At 46.0% G+C, this 22,641-nt stretch overlaps 1 protein-coding gene across 4 annotated transcripts in view; it reads right to left on the bottom strand.

Annotated features, from left to right (window-relative positions):
- Positions 1–13,063: 13,063 nt before the first annotated feature.
- The window catches only part of PRR7 (proline rich 7, synaptic), a 182,807-nt gene continuing 173,229 nt past the window's right edge, over positions 13,064–22,641 (bottom strand). For all 4 annotated transcript variants that reach the window (XM_075342317.1, XM_075342315.1, XM_075342314.1 and 1 more), the window contains one exon: positions 13,064–15,061. In XM_075342317.1, coding sequence (XP_075198432.1) covers positions 14,682–15,061 — 380 coding nt within the window. In that variant the 3' untranslated portion in view covers positions 13,064–14,681. The remainder of the gene's footprint in view (positions 15,062–22,641) is intronic.

Here is a 22,641-nt window from a genome sequence, read left to right as displayed (position 1 = left end):
TGCAAACACCCCCATTACATCATTTTTCAGCCAATAATAGGGGAAATGAATCTTAGCACAAGCCCCCTGTATAAGCTGACCACCCTTCCTGCTCTTGGTTCATAACCATCTTGCCTCTTGGACCAGCATGAAGCATGACCAACACATGGCTGACTATCAGCTGTACTTTAGTGTTGGGTGGGCTGTAATTGTGTGTTTTAGTCAAAGTATGTAGTATATTATTTGGTTATTGTGGGTTTAATAGTGTATTAGTGAAGGTATTATTTACTGATGTTTTAATGTATTGTAATTGTGTATAATTTAGTATATGATTTTCATATTGATTTGTATATGTATTGACATGTGCTAGTACTATATTGTGAATTAAGCGTAGTCTTGTTAGCGAATAAACTCGTTATATTTTATTAATTTAACAAAGTGCCATGAGTCTGTGCATATATGAAATACACCAGATAGAACATTAAAGGGGAATTACAAACAGGAGCTGTAAAGTATTTAATAGGAGAGTATTGTGTTTGTTTATATATATATATATATATATATATACAGTTGAACCTCGGTTAACGAGTAACCTAGTTGGCGAGTATTTCGCTTAACGAGCAAAGCTTGCTGTAAATTTGTAACTCAGTTTACGGGCAAGCTTTGCTGTACGAGCAAAATCCTCACCGCACACACATCCGCTTCCGTACATCTACCGCGCTCTAACCCGCTCTTGAAGTCCGCACAAACATGCACAAACACAGAAAACACGCACAAACACACACAAACACATATTATGTTCACCTTACCTTCCGTTCCATCGCCGGCCTCCTAGTTCTTGTAGTTCGCCGCTACAGGATGTATATCCAGTAACCATCCCGACGAGGGAGGAACTTCCCCTGTCAGCCGCTACTCTAAGGCAGCGCGCTGACCAATCAGAGGCAAGTGGCTGCTGCCTTTGACGTCAGCATTCTGGCAGCGGACATTCCTCCCTCGTTGCGATGGTTACCCGATGCACATCCTGTACCACCGAACTGCAATAACCAAGAGGCCAGCGATGGAACGTAAGGTAAGGTGAGCATAATATGTGTGTGCGTGCGTGCGTGCTTGTGTGTTTGTGCATGTGTGGAATGGCACAATAGGGCACCAGGATGGGAGATTGCACAAGTTGTGGAACGAATTGTCTGCATTGCAATGATTTCCTATGGGAAATCTTGCTTTGCTATACGAGTAACTTGGTTAACCAGCACATTCCCAGAACGGATTGTTCTCGTTAACCAAGGTTCCACTGTATATGTTTTAGCATATTTAGTTTCTAGAGATTCTACAATTTAGAAGTTTATGGCATATCCACAACATATGCCAAAAATAATGTCTGTTACAGGATGGTCCCGTCTGTACCTACAAGATGTTAAAAACCAGCAACCTGTTGAGGCTACTGTCAGTTCTGGTTTTGTTTGACATGGTAAGAGGACCCATGAACCTTTAGCAATGAAACAGTGCCTGGCAATAGCCCCTGTATGGTGCTGCTCATGTGTCCTATAATAAATAGAGCCTTAAATTCTACACACAAATTCTGTCATAATATACTGTGTAATGGTGTTAGTGGTATGCGCAATAACATGGAGATTTGACAAAACCATAACTTTTATTTACCCGACTTAGCTGGTGGAAATAATCTTTTGGTATCTTCAATTGATATTGTTGTTGTGGTGCAAAGTCCATTCATTCTTTTTGGAGACCAACTTCTGGTTCTGGATTCCCTTGTTGAAGTCACCATTCATGGCATGGTATGACATAATAAATAGACCAAAGAATAAGATCTTACTTCACTGAAAACCTGAGAACTCATCCAAGTCATGTCATGCCATGCCCCTTAAATTTCACACAGCAGTAACATCTTTAGCTCGAAGACCTACTAGCCAACTTTTCAAATAATGATATTTTAAAAAGTATGCAAACTAGCTCTTTTGCAGAACAAAGGAGACTATCTTGCATAGTACCAACAAGGAGGAGTGGTCACCCCATAAGTCATTGTCCAACCCTTTAACAAGCCTTCACATGATTAGGGAAACACATCTACAGTGCAGAAAGCCTGTTGCGTAGTGTTTGCCCCTTAACAGCGTAGAGCATAGTCTATCAGGCTCAGTGCAACACTATGGAGGCAACATGTTGGAAGTACTGATTTTCCTTGAAGAAACCAGCAGAAGGTCAGACAATGACTTATGCGGGCATCACACGAGGCGATCTATCGTGCGATAGATCGTCGGGGTTACGGTTTTCGTGATGCACATCCGGCTTCGTTGGCGATGTCGTCCCGTGTGACACCTACGAGCGATCGCAAATCGGTCAGAAATCGGGTATTGTGTACTCGTCGTTTATTTTTAAAAAATTGTTTTATTTTACTTAGCGCAGGTTGTACATCGCTCCGTGTGACACCCCGGGAACCATGAACACAGCTTACCTGCGTCCCGCGGCTCCCGCCGGCTATGCGGAAGGAAGGAGGTAGGCGGGATGTTTATGTCTCGCTCATCTCTGCCCCTCCGCTTCTATTGGCCGGCCGCATTGTGACGTCGCTGTGACGCCAAACGTCCAACCCCCTTCAGGAAGTGGATGTTCGCCGCCCACAGCGACGTCGCTCAGCACATAAGTACGTGTGACGGGGGTTAAACAACTTTGTGCGACACAGGCAGCGATTTGCCCGTGATGCACAAACAACGGGGGCGGGTACGATCGCACATGTGATCGCACAATAGATCGCATCGTGTGAAGCCCGCATTAGGGTAACCACCTCTCCTAGGCATTATCTTTTGTTTTACAAAATATATAGATTCCAAAAATGTAGGTTTTAAGTGCTGTATCAAAGCTCTTTCTCTGATAGTGACCATGTCCGCATACTTCAGTACAGATATCGCATACCCACACAGCAAGCACAGTCCGCATTACCTCCACTGACACATTTGTGACAGTTATGCATTCACAACAAATTACAGCAGTCAAGCATATATGTGATGAATGTCCACAATTGATTGAAACGTCATTAGCTGTTTGTTACGGACTGTTCTTGCTTGCTAATAAACCCACATCTTTTGCAAAGCATGCAACTGAGCACTGATTCTCACTACTGTCATTTAAATGCATAACCATCGAGTCTTTCAAGCAGAAGATGCTTCAGGAAACACGGGCATTTTTTTCCTCACGCATCTTTTGTGTCGTTTTTTTGGATAATTTTCTTAAAGGGAACCAAACATCAGGATTTTCGTGTATAAGCTGCAGCCAGTGCAGTACTGGCACTATCGGGCACATTGTGTACATACCATTAGGGTGCAGCTCGGGTGTTTAGTCAGTGAAATCCAACTTTATAAAGTTTGAAATTTCGTGCGCTTTTTGATTGACGTGTGCACCTCTCTGTTAATGTCCGGGCGGGTTATGCAGGAGTTCCCCGCCCCCCCACCAGCCTGTTCCTCCCTCTCTCCTGATGTCCGGGCGGGTTATGCACGTGTTCCCCGCCCCCCCGCGCTGCCTCTTCCTCCCTCCCTCCGGCTGTATGTAAAATGCTAATCTTCAGAAACATGGCGCCGGAGTGGGCCTCTGCGCATAGCGCTTATCTCCGGTGCCATGTTTCTGAAGCCCGCATTACACAGCTTGGTGTCTGCAGACTGCAGAACAGCTGATCGGAGGACGCGATCAGCTGTAGCTATGATTACGTGCCGCCTCAGGACACCGGGCCAGGACAGGAGCTTGCCAGCGACATCGGGGGTCAGGTGAGGTAAGTTCACAATGGACTCACATGACCCCGTGACGGCAGTGCTGCGAGACCCGGTCACGGTAGTGATATCGGGCGGCACTGTCTTCACGGGGTCAGGTGAATGAAATTACTAGCACCTGTGATGTCATTGCCCCAGAGAGGTGCACACGTCAATCAAAAAGTGCACGAAATTTCAAACTTTATAAAGTTGGATTTCACTGACTAAACACCCGAGCTGCCCCCTGATGGTATGTACACACTGTGCCTCATAGTGCCAGTACTGCACTGGCTGCAGCTTATACACGAAAATCCTGATGTTTGGTTCCCTTTAAGGGCACTTTACACGCTGCGATATCACTATCGATATCGCTAGCGAGTGTACCCGCCCCCGTCGGTTGTGCGTCACGGGCAAATCGCTGCCCGTGGCGCACAAAATCGCTTACACCCGTCACACGGACTTACCTTCCCTGCAACGTCGCTGTGGCCGGTGAACCGCCTCCTTTCTAAGGGGGTGGTTCATGCGGCGTCACAGCGGCGTCACACGGCAGCCGTCCAATAGAAGCGGAGGGGCGGAGATGAGCGGGTGTAACATCCCGCCCACCTCCTTCCTTCCTCATTGCCGGTGGACGCAGGTAAGGAGATGTTCGTCGTTCCTGCGGTGTCACACATAGCGATGTGTGATGCAGCAGGAACGACGAACAACCAGCGGCATGCACCACCAACGATATTATGAAAAGGAGCGACGTGTCAATGATCAACGATTTATGACGTTTTTACGATCTTTGATCGTCGCTCCCAGCTGTCACACGCTGCGATGTCGCTAACGACGCTGGTTGTGCGTCACAAACACCGTGACCCCGACGATATATCGTTAGTGATATCGCAGCGTGTAAAGCACCCTTTAGAGTTTTTCCACCTGTTTTGGCCTTTGGCATTTCTCTTGGGAGTTTTTCATCATGGCTTTAATGATTTCATTTTTGCTATTATTTTCTTTTCACTTTTTTAAGTGAAAGCAATGGCAAAAAGCTTCAAAAGCCATATGGGCCTCAATTAAGATTTCCCATAGACTAGTATTGCGAAGTGCAGAGCATCTTTTGAGTGGAAATGCCTGAAAAAGAGTTAGTTCAGTTTTAACTGCTTGGCGTTTTTGGAAACCTGAAGTGATTAAAAGATGTTGAAAAGCCTAAACATATGCACAGCAAATGGTTTTTACATAGAACTGTATATGTTAATGCGTTAGCCTTTTTAGTAGGGTATTTCACGTGGTTTCTGGAATCTCCCTGAAAAAGACGTCAAATGCACATAACCAAATTCAGGCCCCATTTAAGGGCAATGAAAGTGAGATAAATGAATGCTGTTTATTTCTATGGATATATTTTTGTTGGGCAGACGTTAAAACTATAGGCTTCAGCATCCTTAAGGCTATGTGCGCACGTTGCGTAATTTCATGCATTTATGCTGCGTATTGCACTGCAGCGTAAACGCATGCGTCCTGTGTCCCCTACACAATCTATGAAGATTATGCATAATCCTTACGTACAATGCTTTTTTGAACGCAGCGATTTGCATGCTGAAATTTTGATCCAAATCACTGCGCTCAAAGAAAGCAACATGTCACTTATTTCGTGCACTTTGGATGCAGCTCCCGCTCTGTCTATGGCTTCTTTCACACGTCCGTGAAAATCACGCACGTTTTTCACGGACGTGTCAAATGTGCATATTGCCCTCCGTGGGCCGTGTTTATGGCACACGTGTGTTCTCCGTGTGTTATCCGTGATAACACACTGAGAACGGGAACTTTCTGCTCACCTGTCCTGGCGTTGCTGTCCGTGGTGCTGATCTTCGGTCTCTGGTCCTGCCGACTCACCGCTGCTGCTGCTTCCGGTCCGCAGTGAAGTGAATATGCAATGAGCATAATGAGCGGCGGTCGGAAGCAAGTGACAGCAGCGGCAGAGACAGCAGGGCTGGAGAAGGTGAGTAAAGTTTTGTTATTTTTTTCTCAGACACGTGTGTTTTCTCCGGTGCGTGTCACACGGATCACCTCCGTGTGGTCCGTTTGCGTTCCGTGTGACACCCGTGATGCCGGAGAAAAACGGACATGTCTACGTGTGGAGCACACGGGCACACGTATGCTCCACACGGACACACGGTCCATGGCAGAACACGCACGTGAGCGCAGACCCATTGATTTTAATGGGTCTACGTGTGCCCGTGTCTCCGGTACGTGAGGAAATGGACCAAACATGTACTGGAGACACGGACATGTGAAAGAGGCCTATAGGAGAGGCAGCATCCTGAGCGCATGAAATCAGCATCTATTCTGCAGACACACTGCATCCATTACGCAGTGTTTCTGCAGCGATTTGAAGCGCACATGCACTGCTCAAATCGCTGCAGATTTTGCAGCATGGACACTACGCAACGTGCGCACATAGCCTAAGGCTGTAAATACCCAGATCTTCTGAGAATGTGCGGAACCAAACTTAGATCACTGTAGGGTGCAATGGTGATCCAAGTTAGGTTCAGTAGTTCTGCAAGAAGTCTAAAGCGGGTTTTACACGCAACGACATCGCTAACGAGATGTCGTTGGGGTCACGGAATTTGTGACGCACATCCGGCCTCGTTAGCGATGTCGTTGCATGTGAAACGCACGAACGACCATTAAAACAATCAAAATTACTCACCTAATCGTTGATCGTTGTCTGGTCGTTCTAATCCCGATTATCGTTGCTGTTGCAGGACGCAGATTGTTCGTCATTCCTGCGGCAGCACACATCGCTATGTGTGACACCGCAGGAACGAGGAACATCACCGTCTCTGTGGCCGTCCGCAATGAGGAAGGAAGAAGGTGGGCGGGATGTTACGGCCGCTCATCTCCACCCCTCCGTTTCTATTGGGCGGCCGCTTAGTGACGTGGCTGTGACGCCGAACGAACCGCCCCCTTAGAAAGGAGGTGGTTCGCCGGCCACTTCGACGTCGCTAGGCAGGTAAGTACGTGTGACGGGTCCTAGCGATGTTGTGTGCCACGGGCAGTGATTTGCCCGTGACGCACAACCGACGGGGGCGGGTGCTTTCACCAGCGACATCACTAGCAATGTCGCTGTGTGTAAAGCCCGCTTTAGACTATGTTCACACATGGAGTTTTTCATCAGGATTTTTCTGCAGCAAAACCTCATCTTTTGCCAGGAAATATTCTGTAGTTTTGCCATGGTTTTTCTCCTTAGGTTTTGCAAACAATTGACATGCTCACTCTTTCAAAACCTGAGCAAAGCCCAAGATAGTTGACAAAACAGTCAGGAAAAAAACGCAGTTGTTTTGTTTATGTGTGCATGAGATTTCAGGAATCTCATAGACTATGCTGGGACTGTGAAGGCAGAGTTTTATTACAATGGATTTGCACAATACCAAGGCAAAAAACATGCTAAAACCGCAGCAAAACCTGACCAAAAACTCCCTGTGTGAACATAGCCTAAAGGCCGCTTTACATGCTGCGATCTCGCTAGCGTGCGTACCCACCCCCATCGGATGTGCGTCATGGGAAAATCGCTGCCCGTGGCACACAACATTGCTCGGACCCGTCACACTACTTACCTGCCTAGCGACGTCGCTGTGACCGGCGAACCGCCTCCTTTCTAAGGGGGCGGTTAGTGCGGCGTCACAGTGACGTCACTAAGCGGCCGCCCCAATAGAAGCGGAGGGGCGGAGATGAGCGGGACGCAACATCCCGCCCACCTCCTTCCTTCCTCATTGCCGGTGGCCGCAGGTAAGGTGAGGTTCCTCGTTCCTGCGGTGTCACACATAAGAGAACATCGTACCTGTAGCACCAACGATATATGGGAACTGGACAGCTTGTCAACGAGCAACGATAAGGTGAGTATTTTTGCTTGTTAGCGGTCGCTCGTACGTTTCAAACGCAATGATGTCGCTAAAGAAGCCGGATGTGCGTCACGAATTCCCTGACCCAAACAACATCACGTTAGCGATGTCGTTGCGTGTAAAGCGGCTTTAAGTTTTGCAGCCACCACACGTGAAAATGTGTCTGCAATATGAAAGCCTCAAACACTTTTTCACATTACTACTACTGGCAATATACAGAGCTTAGCATAAATGAGTACACCCACTGTGAAAAGTAAGCTTTTAAATCAATCTTTCACAAGGAGAATTTCCAAACTTTTGACAAGACTGAGTTTCATAGATCATTTTTTACCCCGTGCCATGAAATGTTAATAATATAACTTTCATTACAAAATCTTTAGTTGAAGCAAAAATGAATACACACCACATCAAAAACTACTACATCTAGTATTCAGTATGACCTCCATGATTTTCAAGAACAGCACCAAGTCTTCTATGCATTGAATTAATAAGTCGGCGACATATTGCAACATCTAACTTTTTACATTCTTCAAGAAGAACCTATTTTAGGCCTAAGACACACGGCATGAAAATTGGACCGAGTGGGCTACTATAAAACATCGCATTACACTCGGACCAATATTAGCCTATGTGTCAGCACCCATGAGTGATTATTTTCTCGGCCCCAACCGGACCAAGAAAACAATCGCAGCATGCTGCGATTGTAATACAAGACTCTTTCTCTCGAACCCATTCAAGTCTATGGGGCGAGAGAAAGATCGTATGGCACTCGCGGTACACCGGTGTACCGCAAGTGCAGTGCGAGAATGGCAATAGTTGGCTAAAGAGGAGGGAGGGAGATAAATCCCTCCCTCTCCTCCTCTGTGCTGGCCCGCCTCTCCTCAGCACTGGCCCGTCCCTTCTCAGTGCCGGTCCGTCCCCCGCAGCTAAGGTCTGATCGCATGATTGGACTTCAGTCAGAGTGACACTCGCTTGACACTCGGCTCCTGCTGTGCTGCCAGTGCGAGCCGAGTGTCATGCGAGAATCGCATTAGTTCCTGTGTGGCCCCGGCCTTAAGGCCACTTTACACGCAACGACATTGCTAACGAGATGTCGTTGGGGTAACGGAATTCGTGACGCACATCCGGCCTCGTTAGCGACGTCGTTGCATGTGACACGTACGAGCGACCGCTAACGATCAAAAATACTCACCTAATCGTTGACACGTCGTTCTAATCTCAAATATCGTTGCTGCTTTTGGACGCAGGTTGTTCGTCGTTCCTGAGGCAGCACACATCGCTACGTGTGACACCCCAGGAATGACGAACAGCACCGTACCTGCGTCCTCCGGCAACGAGGCGGGCGTGTCTTTCATGCGGCTGCTCTCCGCCCCTCCGCATCTATTGGATGTCTGCCCTGTGACGTCGCTGTGACGCCGCACGAACCGCCTCCTTAGAAAAGAGGCTGTTTGCCGGCCACAGCGACGTCACAGGGAAGGTAAGTCCTTGTGACGGGTACTAGCGATATTGTGCGCCACGGGCAGCGATTTGCCCATGACGCACAAACGACGAGGGCGAGTGCGATCGGCAGCGACATCGCTAGTGATGTCGCTGTGTGTAAAGTAGCCTTTACAGTCTGGATGCTGGATGGAGAGTGATGCTCAACTTGTCTCTTCACAAATCTCCATAAGTGTTTTGGTTGTGTTCAGATCAGGAGATATACTTGGCCACTGAATCACTTTCACTCTCTCTTTCTTCAGAAATGCAACAGTTGTGGGTTTTGGATCATTGTCATGTTAGAAAAGTGGACATCTACCAAGGGCAAAGAGTGATGGTAGCGTGTAATCTTTCAATATAGAGCCGTACATCTGTGAATTCATGCAAGTGGGGAGTGGACCCACTACACCACAGCACACAGTACACCTGAGGGGCTTGAACATGGCACACACCAGGTTTTCACCGGAGCCTCTGATGGTGAGGGTGGATTTGGCTGCACGTAGCAACCAGGTGCCACTCACATGGTGCTGCGACAGCTGAGCGCAGGGGTATGGGCATTGACAGTCTCTGATAAGGCTGGTGAGATGGCTGATGCAGCAGCCTTGGCTGGTATGGGACGATGCAGTAGCAGCGGCCAGGACAACAGCAGGTTCAGCCAATATGGAACCATGCAGCGACTGGTACAGCAGGTTTGGCAGATATGGAACGCAGCAGCGTCCAGAACTACAAAACAGACAGGTGTAAAGCGGGCTTTACACACTGCGATATCGGTCCCGATATCGCTAGTGTGGGTACCCGCCCCAATCTATTGCGCAACACGGGCAAATCGCTGCCTGTGCCGCACAACATCGCCCAGACCCGTCACACATACCTGCCCGGCGACGTCGCTGTGACCGGCGAACCGCCTCCTTTCTAAGGGGGCGGTCCGTGCGGCGTCACAGCGACGTCACTGAGCGGCCACCCAATAGCAGCGGAGGGGCGGAGCTGAGCGGGATGTAACATCCCGCCCACCTCCTTCCTTCCGCATAGCGGCCGGGAGGCAGGTAAGGAGAGCTTCCTCGTTCCTGCGGTGTCACACGGAGCGATGTGTGCTGCCGCAGGAACGAGGAACAACCTCATTACTGCTGCAGTAATGATTTTTGAGAATGGACCCCCATGTCACCGATGAGCGATTTTGCACGTTTTTCCAACGATGCAAAATCGCTCATTGGTGTCACACGCAACGGCATCGCTAATGCGGCCGGATGTGCGTCACCAATTCTGTGACCCCAACGAGTTCGCATTAGCGATGTCGTAGCGTGTAAAGCCCCCTTAAGTAACATAACAGCAGCACATAGGTAAAGAACCTGAACAACTAGCAAAGCATCTCTAGGATAATACCACGTTGCCCAGGCACCTCCTATAAAGACAAGGTGCATTAAATACCTTGTGCCTCTCAGACATAGACTTAGGGGTACTTTGCACGTTGCGACATTGATACTGCAATGTCGTCGGGGTCAAATCAAAAGTGACGCACATCCGGCGCCAGTAACGACGTCACAACGTGTAAAACCTAGATGCACCGATAAACGATCGCAAAAGCGTCGTAATTCGGTGATCTGTGCACAGTCATGGCCAAAAGTTTTGAGAATGCTACAAATATTAATTTTTACAAAGTCTACTGCTTAAGTTTTTCCAATGGCAATTTGCATATACTCCAGAATGTCATAAAGAGTGATCAGCTTAACAGCAATTACTTGCAAAGTCAATATTGGCTAAGAAAATGAACTTCAACCCCCAAAACACATTTCAACATCATTGCATTCCTGCCTTAAAAGGAGCAGCTAACATTGTTTTAGTGATTGTTCCATTAACACAGGTGTGGGTGTTGATGAAGACAGGGCTGGCGATCAATCAGTCATGATTAAGTAAGAATGACACCACTGGACACTTTAAAAGGAGGCTGGTGCTTGGTATCATTGTTTCTCTTCAGTTAACCATGGTTATCTCTAAAGAAACACGTGCAGCCATCATTGCTCTGCACAAAAATGGCCTAACAGGGAAGAGTATCGCAGCTACAAAGATTGCACCTCAGTCAACAATCTATCGCATCATCAAGAACTTCAAGGAGAGAGCTTCCATTGTTGCCAAAAAGGCTCCAGGGCGCCTAAGAAGAACCAGCAAACGCCAGGACCGTATCTTAAAACTGTTTCAGCTGTGGGATCGGACTACCAGCAGTGCCAAGCTAGCTCAGCAATGGCAGCAGGCTGGTGTGAGTGCTTCTGCATGCACTGTGAGGCGGAGACTGCTTGAACAAGGTCTGGTTTCAAGGAGGGCAGCAAAGAAGCCACTTCTCTCCAGAAAAAACATCAGGGACCGACTGATATTCTGCAAAAGGTACAGGGAGTGGACTGCTGAGGACTGGGGTAAAGTCATTTTCTCAGATGAATCCCCTTTTCGATTGTTTGGGACATCTGGAAAACAGCTTATTAGGAGAAGAAGAGGTGAACACTACCACCAGTCTTGTCTCATGCCAACTGTTAAGCATCCTGAAACGATTCATGTGTGGAGTTGCTTCTCAGCCAAGGGAATCAGCTCACTCACAGTCTTGCCTAAAAACACAGCCATGAATAAAGAATGGTATCAGAATGTCCTCCAAGAGCAACTTCTCCCAACTGTCCAAGAGCAGTTTGGCGCCCAACAATGCCTTTTTCATCATGATGGAGCACCTTGCCATAAAGCAAAGGTGATCACTAAATGGCTCATGGAACAAAACAGAGATTTTGGGTTCATGGCCTGGAAACTCCCCAGATCTTAATCCCATTGAGAACTTGTGGGCAATCATCAAGAGACGGGTGGACAAACAAAAACCAACAAATTCTGGCAAAATGCAAGCATTGCTTATGCAAGAATGGACAGCTATCAGTCAGGATTTGGTCCAGAAGTTGATTGAGAGCATGCCAGGGAGAATTGCAGAGGTCCTGAAGAAGGGTCAACACTGCAAATATTGACTTGCTGCATTAACTCATTTTAACTGTCAATATAACCTTTTGGTACTCATAATGATTGCAATTATATTTCTGTATGTGATGTAAACATCAGACAAACACAATTAAAAACCAGAGGGCAACAGATCATGTGAAAATATAATTTTGGTGTCATTCTCAAAACTTTTGGCCATGACTGTAGTGTCGGTCATTTTCATAATTTCGCTGCAGCGACGGGTACGATGTTGTTCCTTGTTCCTGCGGCAGCACACATCGCTGAGTATGAAGCCGCAGAAGCGAGGAACATCTCCTTACCTGTGTCCCGCTTGCAATGAGGAAGGAAGGAGGTGGGTGGGATGTTTACGTCCCGCTCATCTCCGCCCCTCCGCTTCTATTGGCCGCCTGCCGTGTGACATCGCTGTGACGCCGCACGACCCGCTCCCTTATAAAGGAGGCAGGTCACCGGCCAGAGCGACGTCGCAGCCCAGGTAAGTGTGTGTGCAGCTGCCGTAGCGATAATGTTCGCTACAGCAGCTATCACAAGATATCGCATCTGCGACGGGGGCGGGGACTATCGCGCTCGGCATCGCTACAATTGGCTAGCGATGTCGCAGCGTTCAAAGTATCCCTTAGAGAAGGCAGACGCTTTATTTAAAATTAGGTGCGAACACCCTAAGGGGGGCTTTACACGTTGCGACATCGCTACTGATATATCGTCAGGGTCATGTCGTTAGTGACGCACATCCGACGCCTGTAGCGACATCGCAACGTGTAAATCCTAGGTGCGACGATGAACGAGCACAGAAGGGTACAATATCGCTGGTCTGTGTAACGTCGATCATTTCCATAATGTCGGTTCGACCGCAGGTACGATGTTGTTTGTCGTTCCTGCAGCTCTACACATCGCTGTGTGTAAACCCGCAGGAGCAACAAACATCTCTGTACCTGCGTCCCGACGGCAATGTGGAAGGGAGAAGGTGGGCGGGATGTTATGTCCCGCTCATCTCCGCCCCTCCGCTTCTATTGGCCGGCCGATTAGTGACGTTGCTGTGACGCCGAACGCACCTCCCCCTTGAAGGAGGGATTGTTCGGCAGTCACAGCGACGTCGCTGAGCAAGTATGTGCGTGTGAAGCTGACGTAGCGATAATGTTCGCTATGGCAGCAATCACCACATATCGCATGTGCGACGGGGGCGGGTGCTATCGCGCTGGGCATCGCTAGCAATTGCTAGCGATGTCGCTACGTGTAAAGCCCGCCTAAGTGTGGTCCCAGGAGACCTGTGTGGCATGCGCAGACCCTGGGAGCTGGAAGCAGGGACCAGCGATTGAGCAACCACTGCTGAGTGGACAGGTGGGTGAGTGTGTCGGCATTTCCATTGGGGTCGAGGGGCAGGACAGTGCAGGGATGCCGTTAGTGGCATTACAGAGACAAGTTGAACATCATTATCCTTCCAGGATCCAGGCTCTAAAAGAAGTCGTCTTTGAAGAATGGAGAAATATAGATATTGCAATATGTCACCTACTTGTTTTTTCCATGCCTAAACTTGGTGCTGTCCTTATCAATCATGGACGTCATACAAAATACTAGATATAGTAGTTTTGGATATGGGCTGTTTTCATTTTTTAGTCGACTAATTTGAGTAAAACTAAAAGATTTTGAAAAGAAAGTGATATTATTAACCTTACTTCATGTTATGGGTTAAGAAAATATTCTGTCAAACTCAGTCTTCTCCATACATTTTACATTTTTCTTGTATACAGTGAGATTGATTGAAATCTTACTTTTCAAAAGATATATGCTCCTTTATGTTGAGGACTGTATATGGATTTAAGATCACAATGTGCAGTGTCTACTAACAGCTGATGCTACAATCTTTAGCTTCTTACAAGTTACTCTGTCATTATTGCTCTTTTAAACGTTTTTTTCTGTAAACTGGAAATAATGTAAGTGTTTCAGAGCTATCCAATATGATTAATTAAATCTTGATTTAAAATCTGAATAATATAACATTTTCACTTCCGTACGGACAGGTCACTTTAGCATCCACAGTGTTGGTGCATGGCACGGCATGACATTTTATCATTATACAACACAACTTGAAATTGTTCAATGTGAAGCCCTTTCAGAATAAATGTATTGAAGTTTTGCTCTGAAGAACAGAATCTTCTTTTAGACACGGTATGTACAACATACAGAAATGGACCCCATGATTTAGCCAGCAGCTCAAATGTACACAACGGCTGCAAACTTTAATCCCACAAAAAGAAAGTGCAACTAAAAAATATAAATAAGTAAATAAATAAATAAAGATGGCTTTCAGTTTGTATGAGTCTTCTTAGAGTAGAACATAGACATCCTGAAAATCAGGTTCAAGTTGAATGTGAATTCTCAGAGAGCTGTACAAGTATTTTAGATGCACTTTTGAGGTCCTTAAAATCCACAGTGTCTATGAAGCAATTATAGTGCATCTGACTTGTTTTTAGAACGTTTTAAATAATTAAATAGTTCAACAATTTATTGAAACTGATCATCTAAGTTTCTACATGGTCATTTTGTGATGTTTATAGCCCACCCAATTCCCTACATATGCTCTTTGGACCACTGTAAGATATATGATCCAATTGTGCATGTGGTTTTAAACAGCTGTAGTCCTGCCCAGAAGGGGAATTGGGAAGATCAGCTGGCAGCCCCTAGGCAGTCTGTGTAGGCCTCCACTTCCAATTTCCGAGCCTGACCAGGATGGTCTTCGCACCCCCTGTGCTTCTTGAGGAGGAGTCGATGTAATTGGTGAACTTAGGGCACCTGGAAGTGGTTGCGTATGGGGTGATCCAGCCAGATGTTGTTTATGGCTCAGGGGTTGTTCTGGTTTCACAAGCTCATCCTGAACAGTGAGAAAAGGACTGAGAATCTTCCTGTAGATACCTCGTGTATCAGTGAGGACCTCGCTATAGGGTGGTGGTGGTTCTGCCATAAGCAATGCCTCTTCATAACATGGTGGCTGAGACAAATCTGGCTCTGTAAATTCAATACAAACAAGAGTTGTAGGTTAATATCCATGAAAAATGTGTTATATTATACAGATATGCAACAAATGATAGGGAATCATATATTTTCATCAACATAATATGTGCAGTTCTACAGATAAATGTTTTGGGCAATTACAATGTTAACTCGAAATTGCACTGTGAACTCAAGGCAGTATTCCAGATTTGTAGTTTATGCACACTGTAAACTGTAAGCAACACTGATTTTTATATGCCACCATCTGGGGAAAATAAGTGAAAATTGTAACTGAAGAGCAACATTCATATAACTACATAAACCTTCTAATTAACTATAGTCAAAACATTTTAAAATTGATACTTGCTAAGTGAGCAATAAAGGGTTAACAGATTATAAATTAATTTCTATATTGACTGCTAAAATACAAAAGAAAATCTCTTCTTTTTTTTCTTTTAATATATTTTGTCTCTTATTGCAATTAACACTGTGAAATATGCAGTAAAAACAACAAATAAACATGTCAATATACATTATTTCCAAAGGTGCTATTGAGTTGAATTTCTCAAGAGATGTTGGTAATCTATACATTCAAAGAATCAAACCATAGATGTCCATAAATTTAGTGACGTGTAATAATGACTGAAATGTATTTGATACTTTGTACAAAATCCTTTGTTTTTTTATGACTGCTTCAAGAAGCCTCCTGTATGGAGAAACTAGTTGCATGCATTGCTCAGGGGTGATTTTGGGCCATTTTTTCACACAAACACTATGTTCCTAGCTTTATTGTTAGTCAGACACAGCAGCACACAAGCTCAGATCCAACTCCGCCCCCCTCTGTGATTAGCACTTTCTATCTATAGAAATGTACACTGAAAGCCTGGTGTGGGTGAGGGCAGCTGTGTGGACTACATGCTAAATATATAATCTTTGATTCTGTCAGAATGGCTGCAGCCAGTAATCTAAGTGATACATTGTTAGAATCACTCTTTGCCTGCATCATGCTGCTCTCAGATGAGTAGCAAAAACCTGCTGACAGATTCCCTTTATTTACAAAGTCCACCAGTCAAGGAAGAGGAAGAACTACTTAAGAGACTTGTCAAAGCGCCAGCTGCCGGTGCGAAACAGCTGTCGTCTGTGTGTGTTCCATGTCTCCATCTCCCCCTCCTTCCCAGGATGTTCGTCCTTTTGTAAAGAATAAACAAGAATTTTTCTGCAAGAAAAAACTGGTGAGTGCCTTCCATCCTCACGGTTTTTGTTCAACCTGTTCAAATCTTGGCAGGATAGGGAACCTCTGAAAGCTCCTTGCTTGGTAACCAATTCGAAAGCCAATATAGAGGATGTCAAGGTGGCAGAATCCTTGTCGCGCTCCCCAAGGCAGCAGTGTTGGGAGTTGTTGCACAGAAATCGAGACCTGTTCTCAGAGCTACCAAAACTCACTCAGGTTTTAGAGCATTGGATCCTCACAGAGCCTCATATTATGGCGTTAAATTAAATCCATATCGGATTCCAGGAGCTCAGCAAGAGGTAATCTCAAAGGAGTGAGTGGTGCTTCTGTACTGAATACAGGAAGCTCAATGAGGTCTCAAGAGCTGATGGCTACCTGATGTCCAGGGTGGATCAGGTCAATAAAAGACTAGGACAGGTAAGGTACATAGCCACCCTTGATCTCACAAAAAGTTATTGGCAGATCCCCCTGTTCAATCAAGCTAAAGAGAATACAGCCTTCTCAACACTTGACGGATGTTACCAGTATGTCAGGATGGCCTTTTGGGATGCAGGGGACTCTAGCCACCTTCTAAAAAGCCGTAGATCTGGTCTTGGCTCCTCACAAAAAATATACATTGCCATATTCAGCCAGAATTGGGGAAGTCACCTGAACAAAGTTCAGGCAGTATGTGACACTTTGAGCTGAGGAAGGCAATCTTTACCATCAACCCAAAGAAATGTGCCATAGGTATGGAAGAAGGCAAATAATTGGGCTATGTAGTAGGCAGGGGTGTGATCAAACCTGAGATTAATAAGATAGAGGCAATAGAGAGCTGGCCACAACCCATTTCAAAGAAGCAGATCAGAGCATTCCTAGGCATAGTGAGTTATTAGTGGAGGTTTGTCCCCAATTTCACCCTGAATGCAGCTCCTCTGATGGACTTCCTGAAGGGTACAAAGTAAGCCATAGCTAAGTGGTCACTGGCAGCTGAGGGGGCATTTCAAGAACTAAAAGTAGACAGATTAAAACCAAAGGCAGAATATAAATACAGGGTCCAATTTCTGAGAAACCATATCTAAAACAACCCATTAAACAGTTAAGCTTTTTAGGAATTAAAAACTCAAGTCATTGATTAAATAAACACTTACAAATATTAAAAATACATATGTGAGGTGTTTATCAAAGGTGCACTGTCAAAAAGGTGGCTAACTGACCCTGGTGGGCCATAGCAATCGGTCAGCCTACCTACTGTGGGGGCTTGGCATCCTAAAATTTGACTTGGCACACCCACTCCACAATGACTGACCCTGGACCCTTAAGGGTGCTTTACACGCTGCGACATCGCTAACGATATATCGTCGGGGTCACGCCGTTAGTGACGCACATCCGGTGCCGTTAGCGACATCGCAGCTTGTGACACCAAGGAGTGACGATCAACAATCGCAAAAATGTCAAAAATCGTTGATCATTGACACGTCGCTCCTTTTCATAATATCATTGGTGGTGCATGCCGCTGGTTGTTCGTCGTTTCTGCGGCATCACACATCGCTATGTGTGACGCCGCAGGAACGACGAACATCTCCTTACCTGCGTCCACCGGCAATGAGGAAGGAAGGAGGTGGGAAGCATGTTCCGGCTGCTCATCTCCTCCCCTCCTCTGCTATTGGGCGGCCGCTTAGTGACGCCGCAGTGACGTCGCTATGACGCTGAACGCACCTCCCCCTTGAAGGAGGTATTGTTCGGCGGTCACTGCGACGTCGCTGAAAAGGTATGTGCGTGTGACGCTGCCATAGCGATAATGCTCGCTACGGCAGCGATCACCAAATGTCGCACGAACGACGGGGGCGGGTGCTATCACGCACGACATTGCTAGCTATCGCTACCTATCACTAGCGATGTCGCAGCGTGTAAAGCACCCTTTAGTCTCACCCTATATATAAATATAGCAGATTGCTTCAAACCAGTATTAAATACCAAGTGCCAGATATTGATAACAATAAGTGGCTCTGTCAGGGACTATTTAAAGTCAACTAAGACAAAAAATATTCTGATGCTGATATACTCAATAAAGGTATATTACCCATGTGCATATCAACACATTACACTAAAATCGTCCCTATAAAGCCATCCAGTAACAACACAGTAAGGTATGGTAATAGATGCTAAGACTCATCTCAATAGAGTCTTCTGTACTAAAGCTGTATAATAAAGCTGTACTTGTCCCCTCAATTACTCAGTACTTGTGATGTCACATTTTGAAGAAATATATCTAATGTCCATTCCTTGTGTTCATTAGCCCAAACAAGTCACTTCTGCTTGTTGCCTGTCCTTAGCAGTGGTTTCCTAGCAGCTATGTAACCATGAAGGCCTGCTGCACAGTCTCCTCTTAACAGTTGTTCTAGAGATGAGAAGGTGTGTCCAAACTTTTGGTCTGTACTGTATGTGTATATATATATATATATACATATATATATATATATAAATATATATACTGTATGTATACTGTGTAATATATATATATATATATATATTATATATATAAAAGCAACATAGGAATAAGATCCAGCATAGACATCAAAACTTCAGGCTGCTGTTAAAATTCTTCAGGTTTATTAATGAAATCTTTAAAATACAACAGATCCAATCAACTGGGGTACAAAAGGTAAATGCAGAAGTTAAACACAGATGGGACTATGCGTTTTTGCGGTGTTGTCCACCTTCCTCACGGTCCCTGAAGTTCTGACGTCTATGCTGGATCTTATTCCTATGTTGCTTATACCTTCACGGATGGACTCCCAATCCTGATCTGGGCAAGACTAAGGCAATCAATCAGGAGAGCCGAGAATCCAGGTGACTCATTGATGTGAGCTGGTCGGCATTTGTTTTATTTATATATACACACACACATATTATCTATAAATATGTTGGTATCCTTCTGGCAAAGTAAGAAAAGCCTTAACTGATCACTGAAATGGCTTGAAACTAAAAAAATTTAAATTTATATTTACTAAATTTCAACTAATGAGAATCAAACATTGCATTTGAATTGTGGTTCAACTGATAGATTTTAAAGCCACAAAGATTTACAAGCAAATTCCAGTCTTACTTTTTATGACTTGCTTTCGCCAGTAGTTTTCTCCTTTGTTGCCTTCCATGAAGCCTATTCTGGCCAAGACAGCAATGTATGGTGAGGTTTGACACTGATGTACCTTGACCTTACCATTCACCTCTAATCTCTTTGGAAGATGTTCTTGGCTCTTTGGTTACCATTTGTCTTATCCGTCTCATTTTGTCATCAATTTTCCTCTTTACTACATCCAGGGAGGTTGGCTACAGTCCCATAGACTTTAAGGTGGGCTTTGCACACTACGACATCGCAGGTGCGATGTCGGTGGGGTCAAATTGAAAATGACGTACTTCCGGCATTGCATGCGACATCGTAGTGTGTAAAGGTTCGATGATACGATTAACGAGCGCAAAAGCGTCGTAATCGTATCATCGGTGCAGGGTCGGCGTAATTCATAATTACGCTGACGCGACGGTCCGATGTTGTTCCTCGCTACTGCGGCAGCACACATCGCTGTGTGTGAAGTCGCAGGCGCGAGGAACATTTCCTACCGGCATCACCACGGCTTCCGTAGGATATGCGGAAGGAAGGAGGTGGGCGGGATGTTTACATCCCGCTCATCTCCGCCCCTCCGCTCCTATTGGCCGCCTGCCGTCGCTGTGACGCCGCAGGACCCGCCCCCTTAATAAGGAGGCGGGTCGCCGGCCAGAGCGACGTCCCAGGATAGGCGAGTCCATGTGAAGCTGCCGTAGCGATAATGTTCGCTACGGCAGCTATCACAAGGATATCACAGCTGCGACAGGGGCGGGGACTATCGCGCTCGGCATCGCAGCATCGGCTTGCGATGTCGCAGCGTGCAAAGTACCCCTAAATTTATGAATAATATGTGCAACTGTAGTAACAAGAATATTAAGCTGTTCAGAGATCGTCTTACAGCTTTTGCCTTTAATATGCTTGTCTATAATTTTTTTCTAATCTCCTGAGATAACTCTCTCCTTAGCTTTCTTTGGTCCATGTTCAGTGTGGTACACACCATGATACCAAACAGCATAGAGACTACTCTACAGCCTTTAAATAGATTTTCTAGGGGTACAATCATTTTTGTATAAGCAATCTTCATTATTTTTTTTCTGGTAAATCACAATTCAAAAAGAATGTCTGATTTTCATTAGTTGATTTTTAGTAAAAAAATTGAAAAATATAAATTGGAAATTACTTTTGTTAGTTTCAATGTATTTCTGTCACGCTAGGTATGAGGAAATACCAAGCGAATGGCGAAAGGGAAGGGAAACCCTGTGCCTAGGGAAGGGAGAGATAGTGACCCCTGACCAAGCCTAACTCTGGGCCCTAAGTTCCCTCACGGCACTAGATAGATTCTATGCCTATGCGCCAAGCTCATCTGAGCCATATGTAGGGAGTGGATGAGATGGGATGAGCGATTCGTCAACCCCACTAGACTCTAAAGGACACACAGGGATAACAAACAAGGAAAAACAACAAACAACTTTTCTCCAATTGACACAGGGAGAGAAACTGCAACAACCATTCTCCAGATGTATGCAAACCGACTGCTAGCACTTAGACTTCATAAAGGTGAACCATCACCTGCACCGAGTAATAGGAAGTGAAGGTTTATACAGACAAGGGAAGTACTGATGAACAGCAGCTGACAGGTTGAGGAAATGTGCAGGGTCGTAAAGGGAAAGGGATGAAAACCAAGCAGAAATAATAGAAGGTCAGGGAGCAGGTTGTGAAAAGCCCGCACCGGGTCCAGGGGTGACTTGTTACTGGGCAGCGGTCCTGCTCCTGGGGCGCCACGGTGGCAGGGCCCGGCTCCGTGACCCCAGCAGTGTCGTTTAGGGAATAGGAAGGGGATGATAATGATAACAGTTTATTTGTGACGCCACCTGTGGCATCTGGCAAGTTAGGTGCCTCCACTGCGGGATGGGACTCCCAGGGGCAGATGGTGATGCAGCTTAGATGGTGCAGCTCCCCACAGGTAGAGCTGGGCCCCAGCGCGTATAGGGGTAGTAGTAGTAGGCGATGGCGGGGGTTGCTGGGTGGATGCGCAGGCGAATAATGGAGTGAAACAGGGATGCAGTCTCAAGGTTTTTACTCACTGTAGCAGGTTCCAAGGTAACACGACATGCCAGTGACCGCCTTTGGAGTGCTGGGGTTTTACTGTGATGGGATCCAGCCGATCCAGGGTAGTTCGGAGGTCAAGTCCAGTGCACCTTTCTTAAGTGTATCTTCCCTGGTTGTCTCTGCGCTTGCTTCTCCATCCTGGCTTGCGCCCTCACTCACTGAACCCTGTGCCACTGCCTGTAGACCCTGTTGTGTGGCGTGAAACTCTATCCCTTGGTCCTTTTGGGTCACCTTCCAGTGAATTCGTGTGCGGATGTGGCTTCGGTGCTTGCAGTCACCTCAGCCGCTGGTTTTGCTAGTGGAGTACGTAGGTTCTTCTCCTCTAGCCTAGGGACCAGTCCCTGTGTTGCGACCAAGTCCTTCCACCTATAGATTATATATAGAACAAGGCCACGGAAGATTATCTCCCGTAGTCTCTAGGACCCCTTCTGTCTGTGTTCGGGCCGAGTGGTACCAGCTCCAGGCCTTAGGTCTTCGCTCCTCCAATCCTCCTTTTCTTCTTACTCCACACTCCACCACTGACTGAATGAATCTGTCCCAATTCGTAAGACTCCCCTCCCCGGCCTGGCTTCAGGTATAATCACGCATGCATGAACCGGTTGTGACCTCCTCCTTACCCAGGATGGGATACCACACTTCTGGCTGAGATGCAGTACCTCTGTGGCGACTGAAGACTCAGGGGCGCCACAGTTGCGCAGCCAAAAACTGTCACCTTCTATAGCCGGACATCACAGGACTGTCTGTCACCTGTGACAATTTCAGTGACAATTGTGGGTTTTTCTTACTTTAACAGAAGGGTATCAACAATTCTTTAACCCAGAGAGAGGCTTCAACATAGAGTAGGTACCCAGTTATGAGATATGCCGTGACATGGCAACTGGGCAGATATACAAATGGCCGTTTCTATATGCTAAATATCTAATTTTTCTTAGATTTCCCTTATCAGTAATGCAGGTCTATGTTCACACATTCAAAGTTTTCATACTTTAGCATTTCAGAGTGCAAACTGTCTTTTTTTGTATTTTATGTCATGTTCAGTTACCCACCTATTCACACTTCAGTTTGGTGAGTGCCATCAGTCTTTTTGTCTATATTTAAGAAGGTCATACCTTCTGACCGTGCACACTTTCCCCACTTGCCACAAGTGATTTTATCCTATATAGAAGGTTC

This window comes from Anomaloglossus baeobatrachus, chromosome 4 (assembly GCF_048569485.1).
Source record: "Anomaloglossus baeobatrachus isolate aAnoBae1 chromosome 4, aAnoBae1.hap1, whole genome shotgun sequence".
Taxonomy (NCBI): Eukaryota; Metazoa; Chordata; class Amphibia; order Anura; family Aromobatidae; genus Anomaloglossus; species Anomaloglossus baeobatrachus.
Note: the sequence above shows the minus strand (reverse complement) of the source record. Positions and strands in the feature narration are given on the sequence as shown.